Source organism: Pelobates fuscus, chromosome 6 (assembly GCF_036172605.1).
Source record: "Pelobates fuscus isolate aPelFus1 chromosome 6, aPelFus1.pri, whole genome shotgun sequence".
In the NCBI taxonomy this organism is placed as follows: domain Eukaryota; kingdom Metazoa; phylum Chordata; class Amphibia; order Anura; family Pelobatidae; genus Pelobates; species Pelobates fuscus.
In genome coordinates, this window is record NC_086322.1 from 92,620,550 (window position 1) to 92,641,254 (window position 20,705).

The following is a 20,705-nucleotide window of genomic DNA, read 5'->3' on the forward strand; positions in this document are numbered from 1 at the left end:
ATATATATATATATATATATTTGACCAGCCTGCTACTCTTGTCTGTTAGGCTACAAACAAGACTAAGTAGACATGTGGAGTGTAGGTAAACACTTAGAAAGCCGGTTATAGGCCAAATATAAACACCAGACCACTGGTAACAAGACTAAACCTTCTGTTGCTGCATTACATTAAAGAAAATAAACTAGGACAGAAATAATAGCTTGTGTAAGAAAGACATAAGATGGAAACCAAAGTGGCATCCGCCTGTGTGGGTGACCACAGATTGCAGGGATAAGTCCTGAAGCCAAGATCAACAAATTCCCCTGAGTGGTGAAGGCAAGATGTTGCCTGGAACATCACCATGTATATCTGCAGCCTTATACCATTGTTGTGCACCGCTCCAGACCCACATAAGGACTGACCTTGTCACTCCTGGGACTTTGAGGCTTGCTATGGCAAACTCCTTCTGTCTACTGGGGCAGCACGAGGGTCCAGGAGTAGGATGTCACTCTTGGCGGCTCTTTCTACTTGCCCAGTAGCTCTGCAGCAACTGTGTTGCTCCAGGCACTCGCATCCAGATGCCGTATTGTTAATGCTGTGTGGGGGATGCGCAGGATAAATCCAGTCCCATGGTGTCAACCTGCATGCCTGCACTAGGTACCCCGACTCTGACAACAGGAGTATGGGCGAGTACTCGATTGCTTAGTTTCACCCAAAATTATGCACACAGGTGATTGAACGCCTGAAGAAGTGGATCCATGTAGGTGGCTGTAGGTAGGAGTGTGTCACAGTAGGCCCTGGTGGGACAGCCATAAGTAGTAGGCCACAACACTCCAAACTTTGAAAATGTCGGTCTTAGAGTAGGCCACACAATTACACCATTGGGGACCAGGATATCCCCCGCTGGTCCAAAGTTGGGTGGGAACAGGGTTCAACAATTGATAATGCAGACACCAACAGGTCCGGGCCAGGAGATCAGCAGTTTCGTCCCTCCATGGATCACACCAGGCGTGTAGGCCGCAAAATAGTCACAGGCCAGTTGGGGTTCTAAACTTGTTCAGGAGAGTACCCTAGCATGCAGGGTCTGGTAAGTATACTTTTGAGCAACTGTTGACTATAAACCCACCAGAAAACAGTGGTATTGAAGCTTTAGATGATGAGCACATACCATGTGCACCCATCCACCGTGATAGCCATGCCCCACCCCCAAGGGAGTTGTAGTTTAAAGTCACTTGTGCAGATAATGCAATCCACTGCTTTTAGTTAATTATGAACTTGTGCAGCTTTAGAATATATTCTAGTGCCTACTGATTCTCCTTGCACTGCATAATGCAACTGAAACTTTCTGTGAATCTTCAGCATCCCCCTATCCCCAAGCAACTTAGATGACTTTGCAAACCATAAAGCTATTTAATCAATTTCTTCATAAAAATCTGGCTAGCCGAAAGATTTTGGGTTGGTGGGGGTCTCAAGTTTTGCAAAGGGCCCCGTTCTGATTTTATCCAATTGGCTATTCCTTAAACTGCTCTCTCAACATATTGCACCCTCCCCATTCTGTAAACTGACTTTTGTGAAATTGCATGCCATTCAGGCAGCCAGAGGTGCTGCAGTATTTGCAGGGTCAATGTTTTGGCATTTAGTCTGACTTTCCCAGTGTGGCTACTGGGTTGTATGCACAGGCCACCCACTGATTGTAAATCCCACACTTTCTGCTCCGTTCTCTTCAGGTTTAGGTTACAATCCCTGATGTTACTTAAGTCACGTTTGTATTTGGAAATGTATTGAGTTGACTTCCTCTGCCATCTTATATATTTTTTTTTTTTTTAAAGCAGTAAAAAAAAAAATCAATTAACTGAAACTTTGCTTTTTAGGTGGCCACTGTTGGGGCTTTAGCTAATGGGTGCTTTTCCCCAGATATATTTATGAAACTGGATCAAACTAAGGAAGTGAAGTTGCTCCTGTTTGCGGTTTTGTTTCTCACTAACCGAATGGAAGCAAATTATAGCTAAACCACTGAGTTAAAGAAAGTCAAACATCTGATTTGGACAGCTGAATTTTTTTTTTACTTCTCAGACGTTTTTCTAGCAGACTCAGTGAGGGGAAAATGTAGCCAACTTAAATGTTTATCATAAAATAATCTTTCTGGCCCTTTGGAAAGGGAGGCATTGTTCTTTTAAAAGATTATATGCACTAAGTTTTTTTTTTTTTTTTTTTTTCACTTGCATGATTCCAGCACCTGTCCCTTGACACTGGGTCAGGCTCCAACTCTGCCGACAGCAGCTGACTGGGGAGAAACCTGATGCGCGTGTAGCTTTGCACATGCATTAGGCCTTTTCATATTGAGCACCAACTGAATGCGCCTACAAAGCCTGAGGATGTACTGCGTGGTTTCAGAGTGAAGCTGCAGTGAATACATTGGTTTATCTAAAACCACAATGTTTAATGTTGCAGGGTCACTGCACCCAGACCACTTCAATGATATTAAGAGATCTGTGTGCCCCTTTGAGAATGTAGATATCAATTTCTTTACAAAATATTCAAAGCCTCACACAAGTAAATGGTATTAGCTAGGCCTTGGGTTGATTGATAGAAATCTTTGTTCAGTATTTAAAGCAGAAATGCTGCATAGACAAATAGGCACGTTTATGCCAGGGGTATTGCCAGTTGGGCAGTCTGGGACTCTGATTATAAACTTCCCATTGGACAGCCACAAACAGTAGCATTCCTGTAAGCGATCATTTGAAGGTCCCCTTCCTGCACTGCCTCCCTCCATTTAGAACTATATTTTAAATGCAAGCCCTCCCTGGCTCTGAGCATGCATAAACACTGAGCCAGGAAAAGATGTTCCAAATGCTTCTCACAAGCATTTGACTGGAGCTTGGAAGGGTGATGTCAGACTGGGCATGGAAACTAGCAAGGAGGATCTCACCTGGCTCTGGATTAAAAGGTAAGTTTAAATGTTTTTCGTTTTAAATAAGGGTGGGAAAGGTTACCTGGTTGATAATGCCCAATAGGACATGATACTTTAACAGTTCAAATGACACTATAGGAATCAAAACCAGTGAAGCTAAATTAAGCAGTTCTAGTTTATAGCTCATGCCCCTGCAATCTCACTGCTCAATTCTCTACTATTTAGGAGTTAAAGCCATTTGTTTATGCAGCCCTAGTCACACCTCCATACATAAAACATGGTTTCATTTTCAGACTTAAAGCGACACTGTAGGCACCCAGACCACTGCAGCTTATTGAAGTAGTCTGGGTGCTGTGTCCCTTTTGCACCTAGTGCTGCAATGTGAAACCTTGCAGCACTAAGTTTGCCTCCAGTGGCTGTCTACCAGATAACCACTAGAGGGTTTCCTGAATCGAAACAGACCTATGGTCCTTTATCTGACTGAGGACCTCCAGCATTGGATTTTCCCCATAGGTAAGCATTGACTAATGGTTTCCTATGGAAAAATGGTAATGCGATCACAGCCATTGCCACGCATACGCATTAGGTTTTCCCAGCCGGTTGATGTTAGTGGGGAGGAGCATGGGTTGGCCCAGAACCAGCACCGAGGGACATCGGAGCTGGATTCAGGTAAGTGGCTGAAGGGGTTTTTAAAAACCTATAGTGCCTGGAAAATGGGATTGTTTTCCTGGTACTATAGGATCCCTTTAAAAACTTTAGAAGTTTATTTCCTGCTCTGTAAATTGAATTTGAATCACACAGTAGGCATCTGCAGGCTCTTAGAGAATTAAATAAGACAATCTAGATTAAACAGACTGTGCAATGCAGGAACCTAAAATATCTAGGCTCCTTTTCAAGAAGTGTGACAGCTGTACAATTCACAGGGAGGTGTCCCTAACCATGCTTAAACACCTAAATGGCAGAGCAGTGAGACTGCAGGGGCATGAGCTATACACGAAAGCTGCTTTATTAAGCAGATCATACCCAGTGCGTGTAGTGCAACCTTTAAAGCAGGTCAAAAATATCAAATTTCTTTACCATCTTGCCTTTAAATTTATTTAATTATCAAATTTAAATGGTTTGGGGGCCCAGCGCAATACTACAATTTATGATAAGGTTTGTTATAACAAAATTCTACTTTTTGTAGTTATGTTGCCATGTATATTAGTTTAAAGCAGTGGTTCCCACGCCAGCCCTCACACCCCAGCAACAATTTTAGTTTTGTCAGTATCTTCATTGAAATACAGAATTCCTGGATTGTTGATGGGCTACAAGGAGCAGTTTGGGAACCACTGGTTTAAAGGTAAGGCACTTTGCTAAATCTGATGAATGTGTAGTATTCAGTATCACTTATCTTTTTTACAAACAATTTGAGCAACCGTACAATTATGCATTTAATAAAATAATTGTATAGAATTAAGATGGCAACATCAGTAGAGAAGCCATCCAACAAAACATGTGATATCTCTACAATAAAACTTACAATTATCATACACTGCATGTGATGACCATAAGATTTTGATTAGTCATACAGTAAAAATATAACAGGATTTATTGACCATCCTTCTGATGTTTTTTGTACTTCATCTGAGAGTCAAAAAGAAATGCGTGTTTTTTTGAATGCAAAACACATTACGTTAATACACATTTGTATGCCACTGTACATGTGAAAATCTCCAGAGCATTAACAGTCAAGATCCACAGCTCACAGGAATTGGTTTCTTGTTTCTGCAATTATTGGTGCTTCAGCACAGAGTAATTGCTTGTAGAGGCATCAAGGTACTGGGAGTCTGTTGTACATCCGTTAAAAAAAGAAAATAAAAATGGTCCATCACATATCACCAGATACAGCACAGTTACATGGACATGGAGGTCCACCCCAAGGATGGAAATCGGACATTTCACCATTCCAGTTCTACAGGATACTCTCCTGTAAGACATGCCGTACAGTGGCCAATGGATGATGCAGGTGTGGTTTTGCCATTTAAACCTTTCTGTTCCTTGAAGTCTTTGATACCGGCACGGACTGCTGATGTTAGGCCTTCAACCGAAAGATATACAACGCTGTTTGCACCTTGAAAGAAAATATGTAAAAGGTTTAATAGACACATAGTTTGTTTCTTAAATCTGCTGACATTTCAAAAGGACACAGGAAGTCTGGATATCGGTTAAACGGTACACTGATAATGCGGAACCAATTGGTTTAACTTATAAAACTGACCACCATTACAATTTGTTTCCTTTACCATAAAAGGCACAATTCATGGTATTTTATCATGCTTTTGACTAAGGAGTCTTTGATTGTAGTGTCTACCAAGAAGACAGAATGAATGGTTATAGAATCCCAAAGACAAATCTGACCATTTACTGCTCCAAGAGATGTTAAATAAAAATCCAGGAAAAAACTTGAAACAATTATGCTAATATATCTCCTGATTGAAGCTGCAAGTCCCAATATAGCGGTAGCATGAACATGTAATTCAATTAATATGGTAGTCAAAGACCTACATTATGGAAGGGTAGTAAAATCAGCCTCCCACGCAGACACTTTACTACTCTAGTTAAGCCCCCACACTGAGAAATATACCGTACATTGTCAGCTGCTCTATGTCAAAAAGCAGGAGCATTAACACGGACATCCGAAAGATGATTATTTGATGTTAAGACCAAATGGACATTCATTAACTAAACAAAAGAAGAGTTATCTACTGCAAAATATATGACTCGAGTAGCCAAACTAAAAGCAGAGGTAACCAATATATTTATTAGTTTGTTTATTTTGAACTGAATCCAAAGACAAACATGTATTACCCTGATATTCCTTTACGAACGACTTACCAATATAACCTGCCAAGTCTTCAAACTCGGGTCTGTTTGCAATGAGTTCTTCTTTGGTGGGAATATTAATTCCCATGTAACAGGGGTACTTGATAGGAGGAGAAGCCACTCTTATGTGTACCTGAAAAGAAGGAAATTTAATTAAATACAGAAATGCTGGTTTTTGGTTTAAAAAAAAAAGTTTATGTTTATTAAACTCCACAAGCAACTCAAAAGAAGTAGTAGTGGTCAGTTTTGGATATGAAGAAAAAAAAAAAAAACACCTTTTATAGATTAAAATATTGAGAGAAGTCTAAAAGTCACACAGATTTAGATCTCTTTACCTCTTTGGCGCCGGAATCCTTTAACAACTTTATGATGGGAGAGATGGTGTTTCCTCGCACAATGGAGTCATCAATCAGTATAATTCTTTTGCCAACAAAATTGTCTGAAAGAACGCCAAACTTTTTGGCCACTCCAAGCTGCCGTAACCGCATGTTTGGTTGGATAAAGGTCCGTCCTACGTAACGATTTTTGCATAGTACTTCCACATACTGAATGCCACACTGCAATAGTTAAAAGGAAAAGGTTATGGTTACAAAATCAAGAATAGGGAGATATGGCTTAGTTGATTAAACAAATTTACTTTAAGAAGATGAAGTTAGATACCTTCTCAGCATAGCCCAAAGCTGCTGGTGTGGCAGATTCTGGCACTGTGCTAACCATATCAGCTTCTACGGGAGCTTCTAATGCCAGCTGCTGGCCACATCTTCGTCTCACCGAATAAACCATTTGTCCTGTTAAGATTGAATCTCATATTAATAGGGTAAAGAAGAGAGGGCAGGTAAGAATTTATGTTTAGTTATTGAAGTGTGTGGTGTTTGAAGGTGGCTTCTAAAATATTTTGAAGGGCCCAAATAAAAATATAAATCTGGGGTTAACATTTTAAATCCTAATCCATTAGCCAGGCCAGGCCCAGAGACTACATGATACAATCACCAGGGATGCATTTCTTCTCGTTGTGGCTAAAGGTTTACTTGCCAATGGCTTGTGGCGAGTTAAAATTCTGAGCCCTGGTATAAATCACTGATTTCAATATAAGTAGGTACATAATTGCCACAGTTTGCTAGTGCAAAGAAATGTGACTAAGAGAAAACTAAACTTGCATAATTTTGGCTAAAAGTTTGGAATGCTAGATTTCTAATGTGGTGGTTTAGATATAGATTTGTAATAATTTGCTTTGGATTCCCTACTTGTGGGATAAGCCAAGAACAATTGATAAGCAAGCTTACAAGGTGACCAAGCCTTTTTTTTAAAAAAAATGTAAACATACCTTCAAACATGGAATCAGGCCGTGCAAAATAGACATATTCAAAAATACAAAAAGCAGATGGTTGTCTTGCTTCTGGTCTTGGCACGATATCCAGAGTCTTTACTCCATGTCTAGAAATTTGAACTATTTCTCCTGGGAGAATTTCCCGATGGTACCTGGAAAAATAAAAAATTGCCAAGTTAGACTCTGCCAAACAACACCCCAGAGTAAAAATTAGAAGAAGTCTTTGCACTTACTCTGCACCAATAGATAAAAAGCTACAGGATTCAGAAGAGACGACCCAGCCCTCGGTCTCAGTACGGTTCTTTACTGTAAGAAAAACAAGCCTTTAACCTCTACATTATATATAATGAAATGCACAATGCAATTTCCAAGAAATGACTGATGGAGGTGTGACAACAAAACAATAAGAAAAGGAATATGTCCTCACATTTACAAAATGTCTGCTACAATGTTCATGTGAAGGATTGATCAAACAACACAGCCTGCCTCATAATATACTGAGAGTGTGTAGGACTTTAGAGACGAAATAGGACATTTTAAATGCACTATAAATTCACTAACAAAACATATTAAACTGTATAGTCATAACGGCTCGTAAATAAATACAACGTTAGTGCCACAGAACAATAACTGCCTTTATATCGCATAAACTAAAGTTAGTTTTGTTGGTATTAAAAGCAAAGATTGGAGAAATTACAAGTTATTGTATGGGAATAAAGTTCAGCTACTTGTCAATTGCTGCTACAGACAGACTCCACCATAAATGCCTCAGGGTCACAAGTAATTGTGTGTTTCACAAACAATAAACTACTTCACAAGGTTACACAGACTTTGTTACACTGGGAAGATTAGATTATGTGAAGGGAAGTAAGGAGACACATCGGAAAGAGGTCATGCCAAACAAAATGAAATGCTACCAGGCACAGTAAATCAATACAAGATAGTTTATGTAACACGTTTTGGGGAAACCAACTGTAACTGGTTTACGTACTTCGAAAAGCATATTGAAAGGACAAGTTTGTGTTTTTTGGTTTTGTTCTTTTAAGATCATTTAATTCCAGGCATAAAAAAAAAATAAATGTAAGCACGTAGAATATTTGAATATTCCAAGCTTAAAAATTCAGTATCTGGTCCAAAAACAGCACTAAGATGTATAAAAATAAAGGGACTACATGAAGAGCTGCAATCCCTTCATAATTTATAGAAATATGTAAATGAACTCAAAACACAAAGAATATAAAATATAGGAAGTATGCATTTCATCTCTAGTCCAGTGCACTGGAACACACAGCCAAAAGGTTGCTTTTCACTTCATCCAAATACGTATGGACTGCACTGTATTTCTGCCAAGTGTCATTTTGATTCGGTTTAGAACTGGAGAGGCAAATGTTTGGTGAAGTGTAACAGAGAAGACAGAATTTTAACACGAATGCACTGGTCGCAACAATGAGGTCACTAAATATCTCAATTCTATTAATGTAAACACTAAAAGGAATATAAATTTGTACAGATTGGTTGTGTATTTAAAAATGCATAAATTAAAATAGTCCAACTTGAAAAATAAAAAAAAACACACGGTGGACTCCTAAATGAAAAGATGCACCCATTAAAAGGGACACACATCACATGACATGACCATTTTTAAACCAACAAGCAAACAAACACTTTTTTCAAAAATACAAATCAAAATAAAGCAAAACCTTAAAACTTCGAAAAGTATATACTAAACTGGTCAGATTTCATTATTGGGTACGCCTCTCAGCTTTGGATGTTTCTTCAGCCACCCTCTCAAAGACCCATTTCAGTTTTAACCCCTTAAGGTCAGATGACGGAAATATTCCGTCATGTTTCCCTTTTATTCCAGAAGTTGTGTCCTTAATTAAATTAGTCCACTGATGACAGAAACAGAGCATCAATGTACAGCAGCAAGAGAGATGCCTAGCACCATAGTCTGCTCTGCATGAATCACATTCATGATCAGACTTCCTCTCTTGAAAGATTCTAAATATCAGTGCTCCCGGCCTTTTAAAGAGAGTGTTTAAAGTTCTGTTGCACACTATCTATATAACTACCTGGGAGTCCCTTGTCTTCAGCGGTCACAGGGAGAAGACGTCCAATACAGAGTGGTCTGTTCCCATAAGGGTCGCGTACTGCATATATGACATCACTGTGCATGACCAGGAATGAGTAGGATGTAGGTGTTTCATTCATTAAGTTTTTTATGCTGGTGAAAAAAAAAAATTAAAAATCCCAGTATTAAACCATGCAAACAAAATATAATTTACCAGTTGAATAACATTCTACCAGAGTCTAAATAAGTAAAGACATAATGAATATAATGGAACAGCACTAACTCACATGACCAGTCAATTTCACAATGAATAAAGGTCAGACCCTTATCTTGTGAAATGTTAGGCTTGCTCCATAAACTAATCAGAGCTGCCCCCATCAAAAAAAAAAAAAACACCCCACGTAGTTCTCACATGATATCTTGTTAACTACATGAGAGCTGCTAATCCCCTCATTCTGTGTGTGCATATGCAGATTCTGTGGACTCACACTGGTGGCGTTTTGAAACAATGTCTCGGCATTAAAACTGGGGCTTTTTATTTTTTTTGGCTCTTACCGTGCTACCCAATCAGGGGTGTGATCCTCTTCCAAAGGAGGTGTAAAAGCCAGAAGCTGTGTAATTAGCTCACTATCCGAACTTGTCGACAGACCCACTCCATGTCGCATCAACTGTTAATAAAGACATTAAAATTCGTCATTGGAAGAAACTTCACTTCAAATGCACCAGATTCCTGCCAGGCACAACACTACAGTTAATATAATAAAATTATGTTACCACAATGACATGTATGTTTTGTGGAAGGACTATGGTCAGTGAACTTTCAAGGAAAATATACATATGATTATTAGGAGACACAGCTAAGCAATAGCAGTAATCAACCCAAAAATGTCCTAACATACATGGCGCTACAGAAATGTGACAAAACAGGTGATAAACCGCGCCAGACAGAACTGAAAAAAAAAAAACACACTGGTATACTCACTCTTAACAATAACCCAATAATGCGTAATAAATAAGGTATAGATGTACGCTCTCTGGAGTAAAGCGATTTTGTATTTCGGTACCAGGAAAACCTCGAAATAAAACAGAAATACAACAAAAGATAGTGTAATATGTCTTAATGGTTTTTCCAGACAGTTACGTATAGATGTGTCTCACTCATACTTTTATGAGCTACTTAGAGCTCTGCTGTATAGAGTAGGGATCGACCGATATTGATTTTTTTAGAGCCGATACCGATATTCTGTGAACTTTCAGGCAGATAGCTGATATTCTGTACATTTACCATTTTGGAAAATAAAAACTATTTCTAAAGATAAATGCACAAAATATACATGCCAAGTGTAGTGGATGCAGTGTGTTTAGACAGGGGAGCTGTGTGTGTTTGTGTAGTGTGTATAGTAGATGCAGTGTGTATATAATGAAAGCAGAGTGTTTGTGTAGTGTGCGTGTAAAAGTGAATGCTGTATATACTAAATGCAGAGTGTGTGTATAGTGAATGTAGTGTGTTTATATAATGCAGTGTGTTTGTATAGTGTGTATATAGTGCAGTGTGTTTGTGTAGTGTGCATTATATAAACACACTATACAAACACACTGCATTATATACACACTACATTACATAAACACACTACATTACATAAACACACTACATTACATAAACACTACACAAACACACTTCATTATATACACAGTGTGTGTGTAGTGTGTATATAATGCAGTGTGTTTGTATACACAGTGTGTTTGTGTAGTGTGTATATAATGCAGTGTGTTTGTATAGTGTGCACACTACACAAACACTGCATTATATACACACACACTATGCAAACACACACAATGCATTATATACACAGTGTTTTTGTGTAGTATGTGTAAATAATGGAGTGTGTGTGGGCATTTTTTATATTTAGTTATTATTTTTGTTGTCCCCCTCCCTGCTTGTTGCCTGGCCAGGGAGGGGTGTTATGACAGTCCCTGGTGGTCCAGTGGCATTGGCTGAGCTGTGGGGGGGGGGGCGGGCAGTGAGCATTTACTCACCTCCCAGCAGCTCCTCCAGCTCCCTGTGTAACTCTCGCGGCTAGCGCAGAGCGTTGCCATGGTAACCCGTGGCAACGCTCTGACGGCCGCGGGTCTCGCAAGAGTTACACTGGGGAGCTGCTCGGAGGTGAGTAAATGCTTGCTGCCCGCCCCCCCCAGGACCGCCGGGCTTGTAATAAGCCCAGCGGTCCTAGGAGGTATTATCGGCAATATCGGTATCTATATTGGCCGATACCGATATTGCCGAAAATACTGAATATCGGCCGATTATATCAGTAAAACCGATAATTGGTCGATCCCTAGTTTAGAGCTTTGACGGTACAATCCCCGTCTTGGGATATATGTAGATCCACAATTTTGTGTGTCGAGTACAATTCCAGCATATAAAATAAAGCAAAGAGGGACTAATAGTGCAATATGTTACAATACATAAAATTCAGAAAAGCAGTGTATCCTACTTCCACTTTGGTGAGCAATAAACTTGCTCTGGTGGTATAAAGCCTTGGTGGTTACACGATTACACTATTTTTTGTTGTACTTCTGTTTTATTTTGAGGTTTTCCTGGTACCGAAATACAAAATCACTTTACTCCAGAGAGTCCAAATAGAAAATAGGCCCATTTGATGGTTTTCTATTCAGGATATGATTGGTAAAATTAAACTTTTTAAAAAGACTCTGATCCACAAAATATGTAGATATGTATTTTTTTGATCCATTAAATGGACACATGGATGTATTAAATAGGGGTTATACTGAGAAATCATAAAAAGATGATGGTCTGGGTAAGATTGTCCTGATAAGTACTTATTACTAATGAACAACATGGTGATTAGAGACATATAGTAAGCCTGACAGACACAGGATCCATATTATAAAGCATAACTACTAGCACGCTCAATGAATTAGGTCTCATGCGAGTCACATTGCGCCTGAGGGTACCATTCATAATAAGAGTCACTACCAGGTGCCAGTTAAAGCACATGCTTTGGTTGGAGAGATTACATAACAGTGATAACGAGTTAACACAGCATTTCCTTTCTCTGGGTAATTCTAAAGCAGAATGTAACAACGTGTTCTTAAAAGCACAAAAAACACTGAACATAATGAGTGTTTAACCCCGAGAGTATTAAAAAGGGCAATACAGGTTTGAGACAACTAACATGTTAACATATTTAAATTAAAAAAAAAAAAATTGGCTACAAACTCAACAATTCCGTATAACTTTCAGCTCGTGCAGTGATCACTAATCACACATTGGAACATCTGAATACAGGGTGTCTGAATCAGTCCTGGTCCCCCTATTATGTTCTATAGGACCAGTATCATTCAGCTACAGAGTACACTTCCTGTATTCATTATTGAATCAACCACACTCAGCAGAGCAGGTTAGCTTTCTACTAGAGGGTAACTATGCTTAACAATGAAAGCCAGTGTAAATCACATAGAGAATAATTTTACCAGTTGTAAGCACACACAAGCACACAAATTAAAAACAGAAAAAAGAAGTGTTCAAATCAAATCCAATTATTCTTTACTTTGACATAGGTGAGAAAATGTCCCATATAGTTGGAAATGGACCTAAATTTAATGCAGCCACTTCATAAATAAAAAAAATAAAAAGACATACACACACTTTAAGGACAATGTGTTTGTGGTACACTGGTTGAAAAACCGCAAGTCTAGATGACAAATAATACAAGAACGGCTGAGCCCAATGATGTTTCACATAAAGTATATTGTGTATCTTTACCTCCCACATCCCAATGTATTTCAGTCTCACGGAGAGTAATTGCAACTTGACTGACTCTTATCACTGAGCTGGATAAGTTCTAATGGGTATAATGTTCTCAAAACTGAAAAATAGTTTAACAAGGTTTCAAGGTCCACAAAAGAAGTCAATATTTTATATGTGGCGAGCTGCAGATGGTGTTGGCAGAAGTAACATTCAATTTCAAGATTAATATAATCTGTAAATGTATTACACTCGTTTTCTTTTAAAGATGTAATACTCTTCAGACAGTTATTTATAGGTGCGCGTCTGCCTACATAGAAATCGCAACACAGTGTTCTTGTGCCTGGGTAGGCATCCTTTGTCACTCCCAATGGTGTGGACTCCATCTCCATTGATGCTTTACCAGCATTATGACAAAGTGCATTATGGGAGAGTTAGTCTACAACATCTGGAGTGCCCGAAGGATGCCTACTCCTGCTCTAATAGGTACAAAAAATAAAAATATATACACACACACACACACACACACACCATTTAAAATTTCAGAGATTTATAGAATACTGGTCTTTTTAGAGTACGGTTTCTTTATTTCATAATAGTTTAATGCAGGGCTATCCAACCTGCGGCCCCCCCAGATGTTGCTGATCTACAGCTCCCATGATTCTTTCAATTAAAAAGATAGCCAGGGAATCATGGGAGTTGTAGTTCAACATCTGGGGGGGCCCGCAGGTTGGACAGCCCTGGTTTAAGGTGTCACTGGAGTGATGCTGACACATCAGGGGATTTATAAAAGTAACCTGTTCACAATAAATGATCTTAAGGTCTAAAGGGGAACTAATCACTATCAACAGACATATTACATTGCTGATTACATCTCCCCACTTTCCATTGATATCTTCAGCCTGACATCTGATTGGGGTATAGCTTGTGCTGCCAACAGCAGGGCACAACACAGTCCATTAGAAGAGGCTGTTTGCCAACCAGTTTCTCTTACAGCTACTGCTTTGTCATGGATGTAGATCAGGGGTCTCCAAACTGGCCCTCCACATGTTGCTGAACTACACCCCCATGAATTTTTGAAAGAAATTTCCAGAGAATCATGGGAGCTGTAATTCAGTAACATCTGGGGGGGAGGGGGGGGCAAATAAACTTGTACTCTCTATACATAGTCAGCATTTTCTTCTTCTCCTTTTCAGGACATGTGTTCTAGAACGTCAAATAAAGCGTTGGAGAGTAAATAATGAAATTGCTAGAGAAAAAGAAAAAAAAAAAAAGGGCTGTGTTCAGGACCAATCAATGTTATATTAAAAAGTAGTTTACCTTGCGTCTGAGTTTTGCAGCATTTACCAATTCTCCATTATGTGCCACAGCAATCTTTCCATGCAGAGTTTCTACCACAAAGGGCTGACAGTTTTCCAGGGCAGAATTCCCTGTTGTTGAATACCTTGTGTGCCCAATGCCCAAGTTACTTAAATTCAACTTCTTCAAAGTCTCTTCTGAGAACACGTGATTGACAAGACCCATTCCCTTGGAGAGAGGAGAAAAAAAATCATACAGAATTAAAATGGTTTAGAATGGACAGTGGTTGGATCCTAAGCATTATAGTTAGGCAGAAGCAGTTGTCCTGGTGCAGCAATATAGATATAGAACATACAAGAACCAGTTAACTCCTCGTTCATGTAACATCAAAGCTCACAGAATTTAAAACGTTTCTCGCTCTTTTTTTTTTCCCTTATAAATTAAGCATACCACAATGCCAATGTACCAAGTTTTTGACAGGTGCTATCCTAGCAACCTGTGGCAGGCTTATGCAATATATGGTCATATACTCTGTCAAAACCTACATTATTTTTTGCCTTAGGCTTGAAAAAAAACAAACAAACAAATAAAAAAAATAACTTACATTCTGTGAACTTTAAAGTTGCTGTTCAATGAATGAGTGAGAATAAATGTACCCCCTGTCAAGTTGCAAAGTAGTTCCAGTTCCACGACTTTCACATAACCCACATGTGTGGGCCAATTTGTATTTTAGTGGCACTTTAAATATTTAAACCATTTAGGACATGGTTATTCTGGTCTGAATGCATTTGCAGATGCTGTCAATCATTTTTACAAGTTTCTGTCCTATCAGTTACCCAGAGAACTGAATGCATAAAAATTGTGTCAATGCTGGTTTGGTTCAAAATATGTCAACTAATTATTGTGCAATACAATTTTTTTTTTTTTTACAAAAATCTCTTTGGATGGACATTTTTATTTTTTTATTTTTGCAGTGCATGTTAGTTTGACATCCGTGCACAAGGTACCCCAACAGCAATCCTCACGGAATGTTTAGACATCTGTTACAAAGGGGTAGTTGAAAATACATGTACAATTTTTGTTTAACCCCTTAAGGAATAAAATGGAATAATGACGTGTCACACACGTCATGTGTCCTTAAGGGGTTAAGCAGATAGTCTTGTGTAACTCTAGTGAACTACTGTAAGAAAGTGTGCATAGTAAAATAGGCTAGATATAACAGTTCCTTTAGATTAGCAATTAGGCTCATGTTTGGCTGACTCATAAAGTAGCTATACATCTCTCTTGCCAACCTAAGCTATGAGTGAGTGATTACATGTTGTGCTAGTCTTAAGCTAGAGTGTGAGTGACGTGAAAATAATAAAGCATCAACAAAATGATAAAAGAACATAAATGAGATATACAAGTGCAACAGCAACGTTTAGGATTAGGCTTACCACTGGCCAGGTTTGCGGGAAGCAGTGTGTGTAAAGCATTTTCAAGCGCTTTTGTCAGCGTTAGATTATGTTACAGTCCAGGGTCATGCGTTCAGCCTATTCCGGTCGGCAGGTTGGTCTGAGTGTGGATCCTAAGGGGGTCCCAGGTTTCTGCAGTTGGTGCGGTGTGGGGGAAATGCCTCCCGCCCCAGGCCAACTTGCAGGCCAGCATCTTGGATCCACGGTCTTGGGGCCTCAAAGGGTCCAAGTCCTGCCCTTCCTTGGGTAGACAGGTGGACCGGATGTTGTGCCTCCGCTGGCTGCGGGCGGTCCCCTGCCCGTGTGGACGATGCACCGGGTCTTGCCCTCCGTAGCCTGCAGCCTAGGTGGGCCAGAATGTGGGTGCCTGCGTGCGCGTTCCGATGGGATGCCCAGAGGCTTCCCGCCACTTCCACTTCCCACTCTGCTCCGGGGATCCCGTGTGTGTTGAACGGGTATAGCATGCCCCTGTCTTGCCTTTAGGGTAGCGCAGAGTTGCTGACAGATTTCGTCCAGGTGCTGTAGGTATCTGTCAGTGTGGTCTTGTTGCAGCTTCCTGGTCTGTGCTTCACCAGCTCCTGAGGCCGCCGCCATCTTTGTTAAGTAGGTCGCGGGATTTGCTGCCTCAAGGTCTGGGATTCGTTGTTGCAGGCCAGCCAGTGTGGATCGGGATAACCCCCACCGGTCCAAAGGGGGGGAAACGGAGCTGTGTCTTGTCCTGCGGACGCCCAGTGCCGCACAGTACAGGCGAGCGTCCGTCTCGCCTGTCCGACGGGCTCACAAGGCCTCACTCTCCTCTCCATCGTTTGCAGAGAGAGCTGCTTCCAGAGGTGTTCCGTTTGCTCCAGTAAGTCGCAGACGAGTCTTACATTAAGGGCCACAGGGCACTCCGGAGCTCGTGTAGGGCGTTCACAACGAGGTTGGTTGCCGGAGCTCCCTGACAGTGCTGCCAGTCGCCCAGGCCCCGCCCCTGGATGGACATACTTTAATCACATTTCCCCACAATATCCAAACGTTGGCGTAGTTTCAGATTTTGCAACAAACTTTTGTTTGCATTTTACTGGTGTGCAATTACGAATCCACAACAAATGACCTACAGCTGTAACAATGTGTAGACTATACACCAAGATGGTGCAGAATGGTCTGTAAAATACCCCCAGTTTTTTTTTTTTTTTTTAGCTGAAGCCACCTCCATGTATGTGGAGGGAAAGTATGAGGATTGAACAAGGGGAATACTTTAAAGGTGTATTTTCCAACCCGCTGTATAAAGAATGCATTATTAATAAAAAAATATCTAATTAATTTTAGCCAAAATTGTACACAATAATGTGTCTTTTTTTATTGTTTTCTAGAAGTCAAACCAAAACATATTGTGGACAAGAATCACAGACGATTTTTCTTACCTTGTGGGTTTTATATGTTGGTTCAGGTTCCCCATCACTGGTCACAATACCAGCACTCTCCTGTCCTCTGTAAATATTGAAAACACATCATAGGTTAAAAATAGATTGTAACCTGGGTGTATAATTCTACGAGTTGGCACAGATGCTGCTGGATATACATTAGGTTTTTAACCAAGTTGCTTAAAATGTTCTCTCCTTAGAATAATTAAAGATATGCTTACATAATTAAACTCCAGTCCTAATTTACAGAATTACAAAAAGGCTAAAAGAAAAAAGAACAAAACACACACAAACACAATTTAAAAGGGTCCAAAACCTTGGCTCAATAAACTTTTAAAGGCCTTAGAGTACTTTTCTGCCTTGCTACTTGACCCCTGTTTAGGAGAGACACAGGCCGAGAGGTCATCTTTCAGCAGCCATTTCATTCCAACCCCATTGCATCCCAAATTGCCAGTGCTGGTGCCAGCTCACTGATACAACATGGAGACACGCAAAACACGGTTTGGATAAACAAGGAGAGCTATACGATACCATAGGATACTCCACAGGAGATTAGGAACATTCCCCCCCCACTGATTGACCCATAAGTTGCAATGTTCTATGTGATTGTCACCCTGTACAGTGTATTCCAAATCCTTTACTGATTAATTACTTACACAAGAAAGTCACACTACCATATAATGTACGCTCTTACACCGCATGGCTACCAGGTCAAGTCTAGACAGCTCCCCAATAAAGCCAAGTCATTCCAAATACAATGACTACAGTGTGCATTCATTTTAAAAAGGGACATTTGAGGCTCCATAGTTACTGTATGCAAATAAAAATGTTGGTATAATCCTGGTTTCAAGTATTCCAAAATTTTTGCATGCTAAACCTTTTTCAAATACAGATATTTATTTTCTCCCACGTTAAACAGCGTTTTTCACTAAACAAGTGTAAACTGTTGTGACTTTCCCAAACTTACTTTGGAGTTCACTTTAAACTCCCATTCACTAAATTCAAACTGCTCCAAAATAAAATCCAGGATTCAATAACCAAGCTATGGCTTATAGCAGTCCAGAACTTTCCAATATCAACCATTTCAGCCTAAGGTTTGCAATTCAAATTTGAATTCACTCTAGTTCAGTGTGGAGTACACAAACCTCTCGTAATTAACCAAGTTTGACCTACTTTTGTTTTATTCATTTGTTTACCACTTACAAAGCCTATTTGCTCCTCCACTCAAATTAGCATTAGTCACTTAGACATATGCATGGTTGCCACAATCGGCTCAGTCATGTTAATTTGATGCTCATGCAGACTGTTTTTGGTTTTCACTACTTGTAGCTATGCATGTGCATATTAAATAAGAAGAATAGAAGAAAAAAAAAGCACCCTGATGAGTCCCTTTAACCCCTTAAGGACACATGACATGTGTGACATGTCATGATTCCCTTTTATTCCAGAAGTTTGGTCCTTAAGGGGTTAAGGAAAATCTAATTGATGGAGTGTTAATACACTGTATACGTTTTAAGGTATGGCAGGGATGTACAATATTCTCTACATAAGCCCAACCTTCAAATACCTCCTTTTGGTTCTCAAAAGGGGATACCAGTTTCTGAATTTAGATTAAAAAGTCCAGTGTTCATCACAATGACTTTCCATCCTCTACTTTTATAAAATGCATAGAACTTAAACTATATACACCAGAAGAAGGACAAGGATTCCACTTCCACAACGTGTGGTTTCCATGTAGTGGTCCCCAAACCCTTCTTCGTGTACGAGCGATAGGCCAGGGTTTTTGCATTTCCTTTTTCTATTTCAATGGAGATAGTGACCAAATGTGGGTAGTTACTGGGTCACGAGGACTGGTTTGGGACCCATTGTGGAGTCATGTTTCAGCTTAACAAGTTGTGAAGTTTAGGAAGAGGACATCAGGTGGGGGCTGGTAAACAAATACACAAAGTCCTACTCAACCAGTCTGAGCCTAGAAACCTGCAGCAATCACACATGTTAATAAAAGACAAAAACACACAAAAAAAAAAAAAAAAAAGGATGGTCCACATTTCCAAATAGGCTTCACTTAGGTTTGATATCATGAGAATTGAGAGGTCTTAAACAGACACTTATATAACAAGAAGACATGGTCGCTATCTTCAGGGATATTATGCAAGTTTCCATGGTGACTGTTCCACATGGATTCAAAAAATTATGCAACATTAACCATTTACATCCTACATTCAAGACAGCTGGCAAGAGTCTGTTTTAAGCCAATTGCAATTATTGAGTTGCTCTATTGAATAATTCCCAATTTTTCTGCTACTAAGTAAAAATGCTAAAAAAAAAAATATTATATTATTATTATTTTTATTATTAATATGTAACCAACGAATTGCATTCTCTACAAACAGAAAGCTTACCAGCACATTCGTGGCACATCTTATACAAGTGCAATATTGAGTGAGTAATTAGTCAAGTTATGCCCCCTCGTCATTACAAAGACCCCTGTATTAGAGCATCTTGCTGCTGCAGAAGCTCTCGGTACAGACCAGTTATTCTGTTATAAACATTCTGCTTGAAATACAGACAGCCCTTATCCCTTTACCACTTTATCAAAGAGGTGCTGCAGCAGCTGAGGTACTCTACATTCTATGACTTGATTATCTGAGTTTTGTTTTAGCTACATCAGACACCATATACACATACCCATACAACATGCCTGCCTGTTGCAGGACTAAGTATCCCATGCCCCAGTAAATTTAATGTATAATAACCCACTGCACGCAGATTGAGAAATTAATCATTCTATCTCCAGATACCATGATCGTTTAAATTTACCTGTGCTGCAGTCCCACTAACCCCAGGGTGATGACATGGGGTACATCCAGCTGGGTAGGCCATTTCCCCGAAGCGATGCATCCGAAAACCCCACATTCCTCCCCAATCCCGAGCTCCTCAAATTCCATGGCAAAAGATGTATCAAGAAAACACGTGGGACTCACACAGAGGATTAGAGAGCATTCACTTCCTGAGCTAGGGAGGGTGGAAGTGCCATGCTCCTCCCCGGGGCCGGGGGTACAGGACAAGGGGGAGGGCAAGTCAGGGGGAGGACGAGACCTTTTTTTTTTTTTTTTTTTTAAAGGAGGAACTCTACAAATGGGGGGGGGGGTAGGTTACTGCAGATCAGTGGAATTCTATCTGTTTTGGGAAGAGGATTTAGGAGTAACGTGATCCTGTGGGGGATCCTGAGGAAGCTGCACCTGCACCGTGCAGTTATATCTGCAAGAAGACTACGCACTTAACATGGACACCGCTTTATGGGCGTTATTTGGAGGGTGATCCACCCTGGCCACGCACAAACACAGAGGGACAGCCTGCTGTGTCCTCATGCAACCTGTGGCTCGAGTTTATCCTGAAAAGAGAGATTTTTAGACTTGTTCAATATCCCCTTAAGGACACAGCTTCAGAAGCTTGTCTTACGCTTAATGACACAAGCAATTTTTGCATTTTCTTGCTGTATGCGTTCAACTTCAATTTGCATCTCTCTCATATTATATACTGTTTTTTAGAGGACAGAAAGGGCTTTAATTTGATGTAATATATATATAGATAGATAGATATATATATATATATATATATATA

General features: G+C 39.8%; 1 protein-coding gene across 1 annotated transcript; it reads right to left on the reverse strand.

Moving 5' to 3' along the window:
- Positions 1 to 4,544: 4,544 nt before the first annotated feature.
- PPAT (phosphoribosyl pyrophosphate amidotransferase) lies at positions 4,545 to 20,210 on the reverse strand. The gene is made up of 11 exons (XM_063459983.1): positions 19,902 to 20,210; positions 17,082 to 17,148; positions 14,246 to 14,452; positions 9,712 to 9,824; positions 9,158 to 9,309; positions 7,319 to 7,391; positions 7,083 to 7,237; positions 6,419 to 6,546; positions 6,094 to 6,315; positions 5,771 to 5,891; positions 4,545 to 5,006 (listed from the first exon to the last, which is right to left on the reverse strand). The coding sequence occupies exons 1-11, from the start codon at positions 20,027 to 20,029 to the stop codon at positions 4,834 to 4,836; spliced, it is 1,539 nt and encodes a 512-aa protein (XP_063316053.1). The 5' UTR covers positions 20,030 to 20,210; the 3' UTR covers positions 4,545 to 4,833.
- Between the last annotated feature and the right edge of the window lie 495 nt (positions 20,211 to 20,705).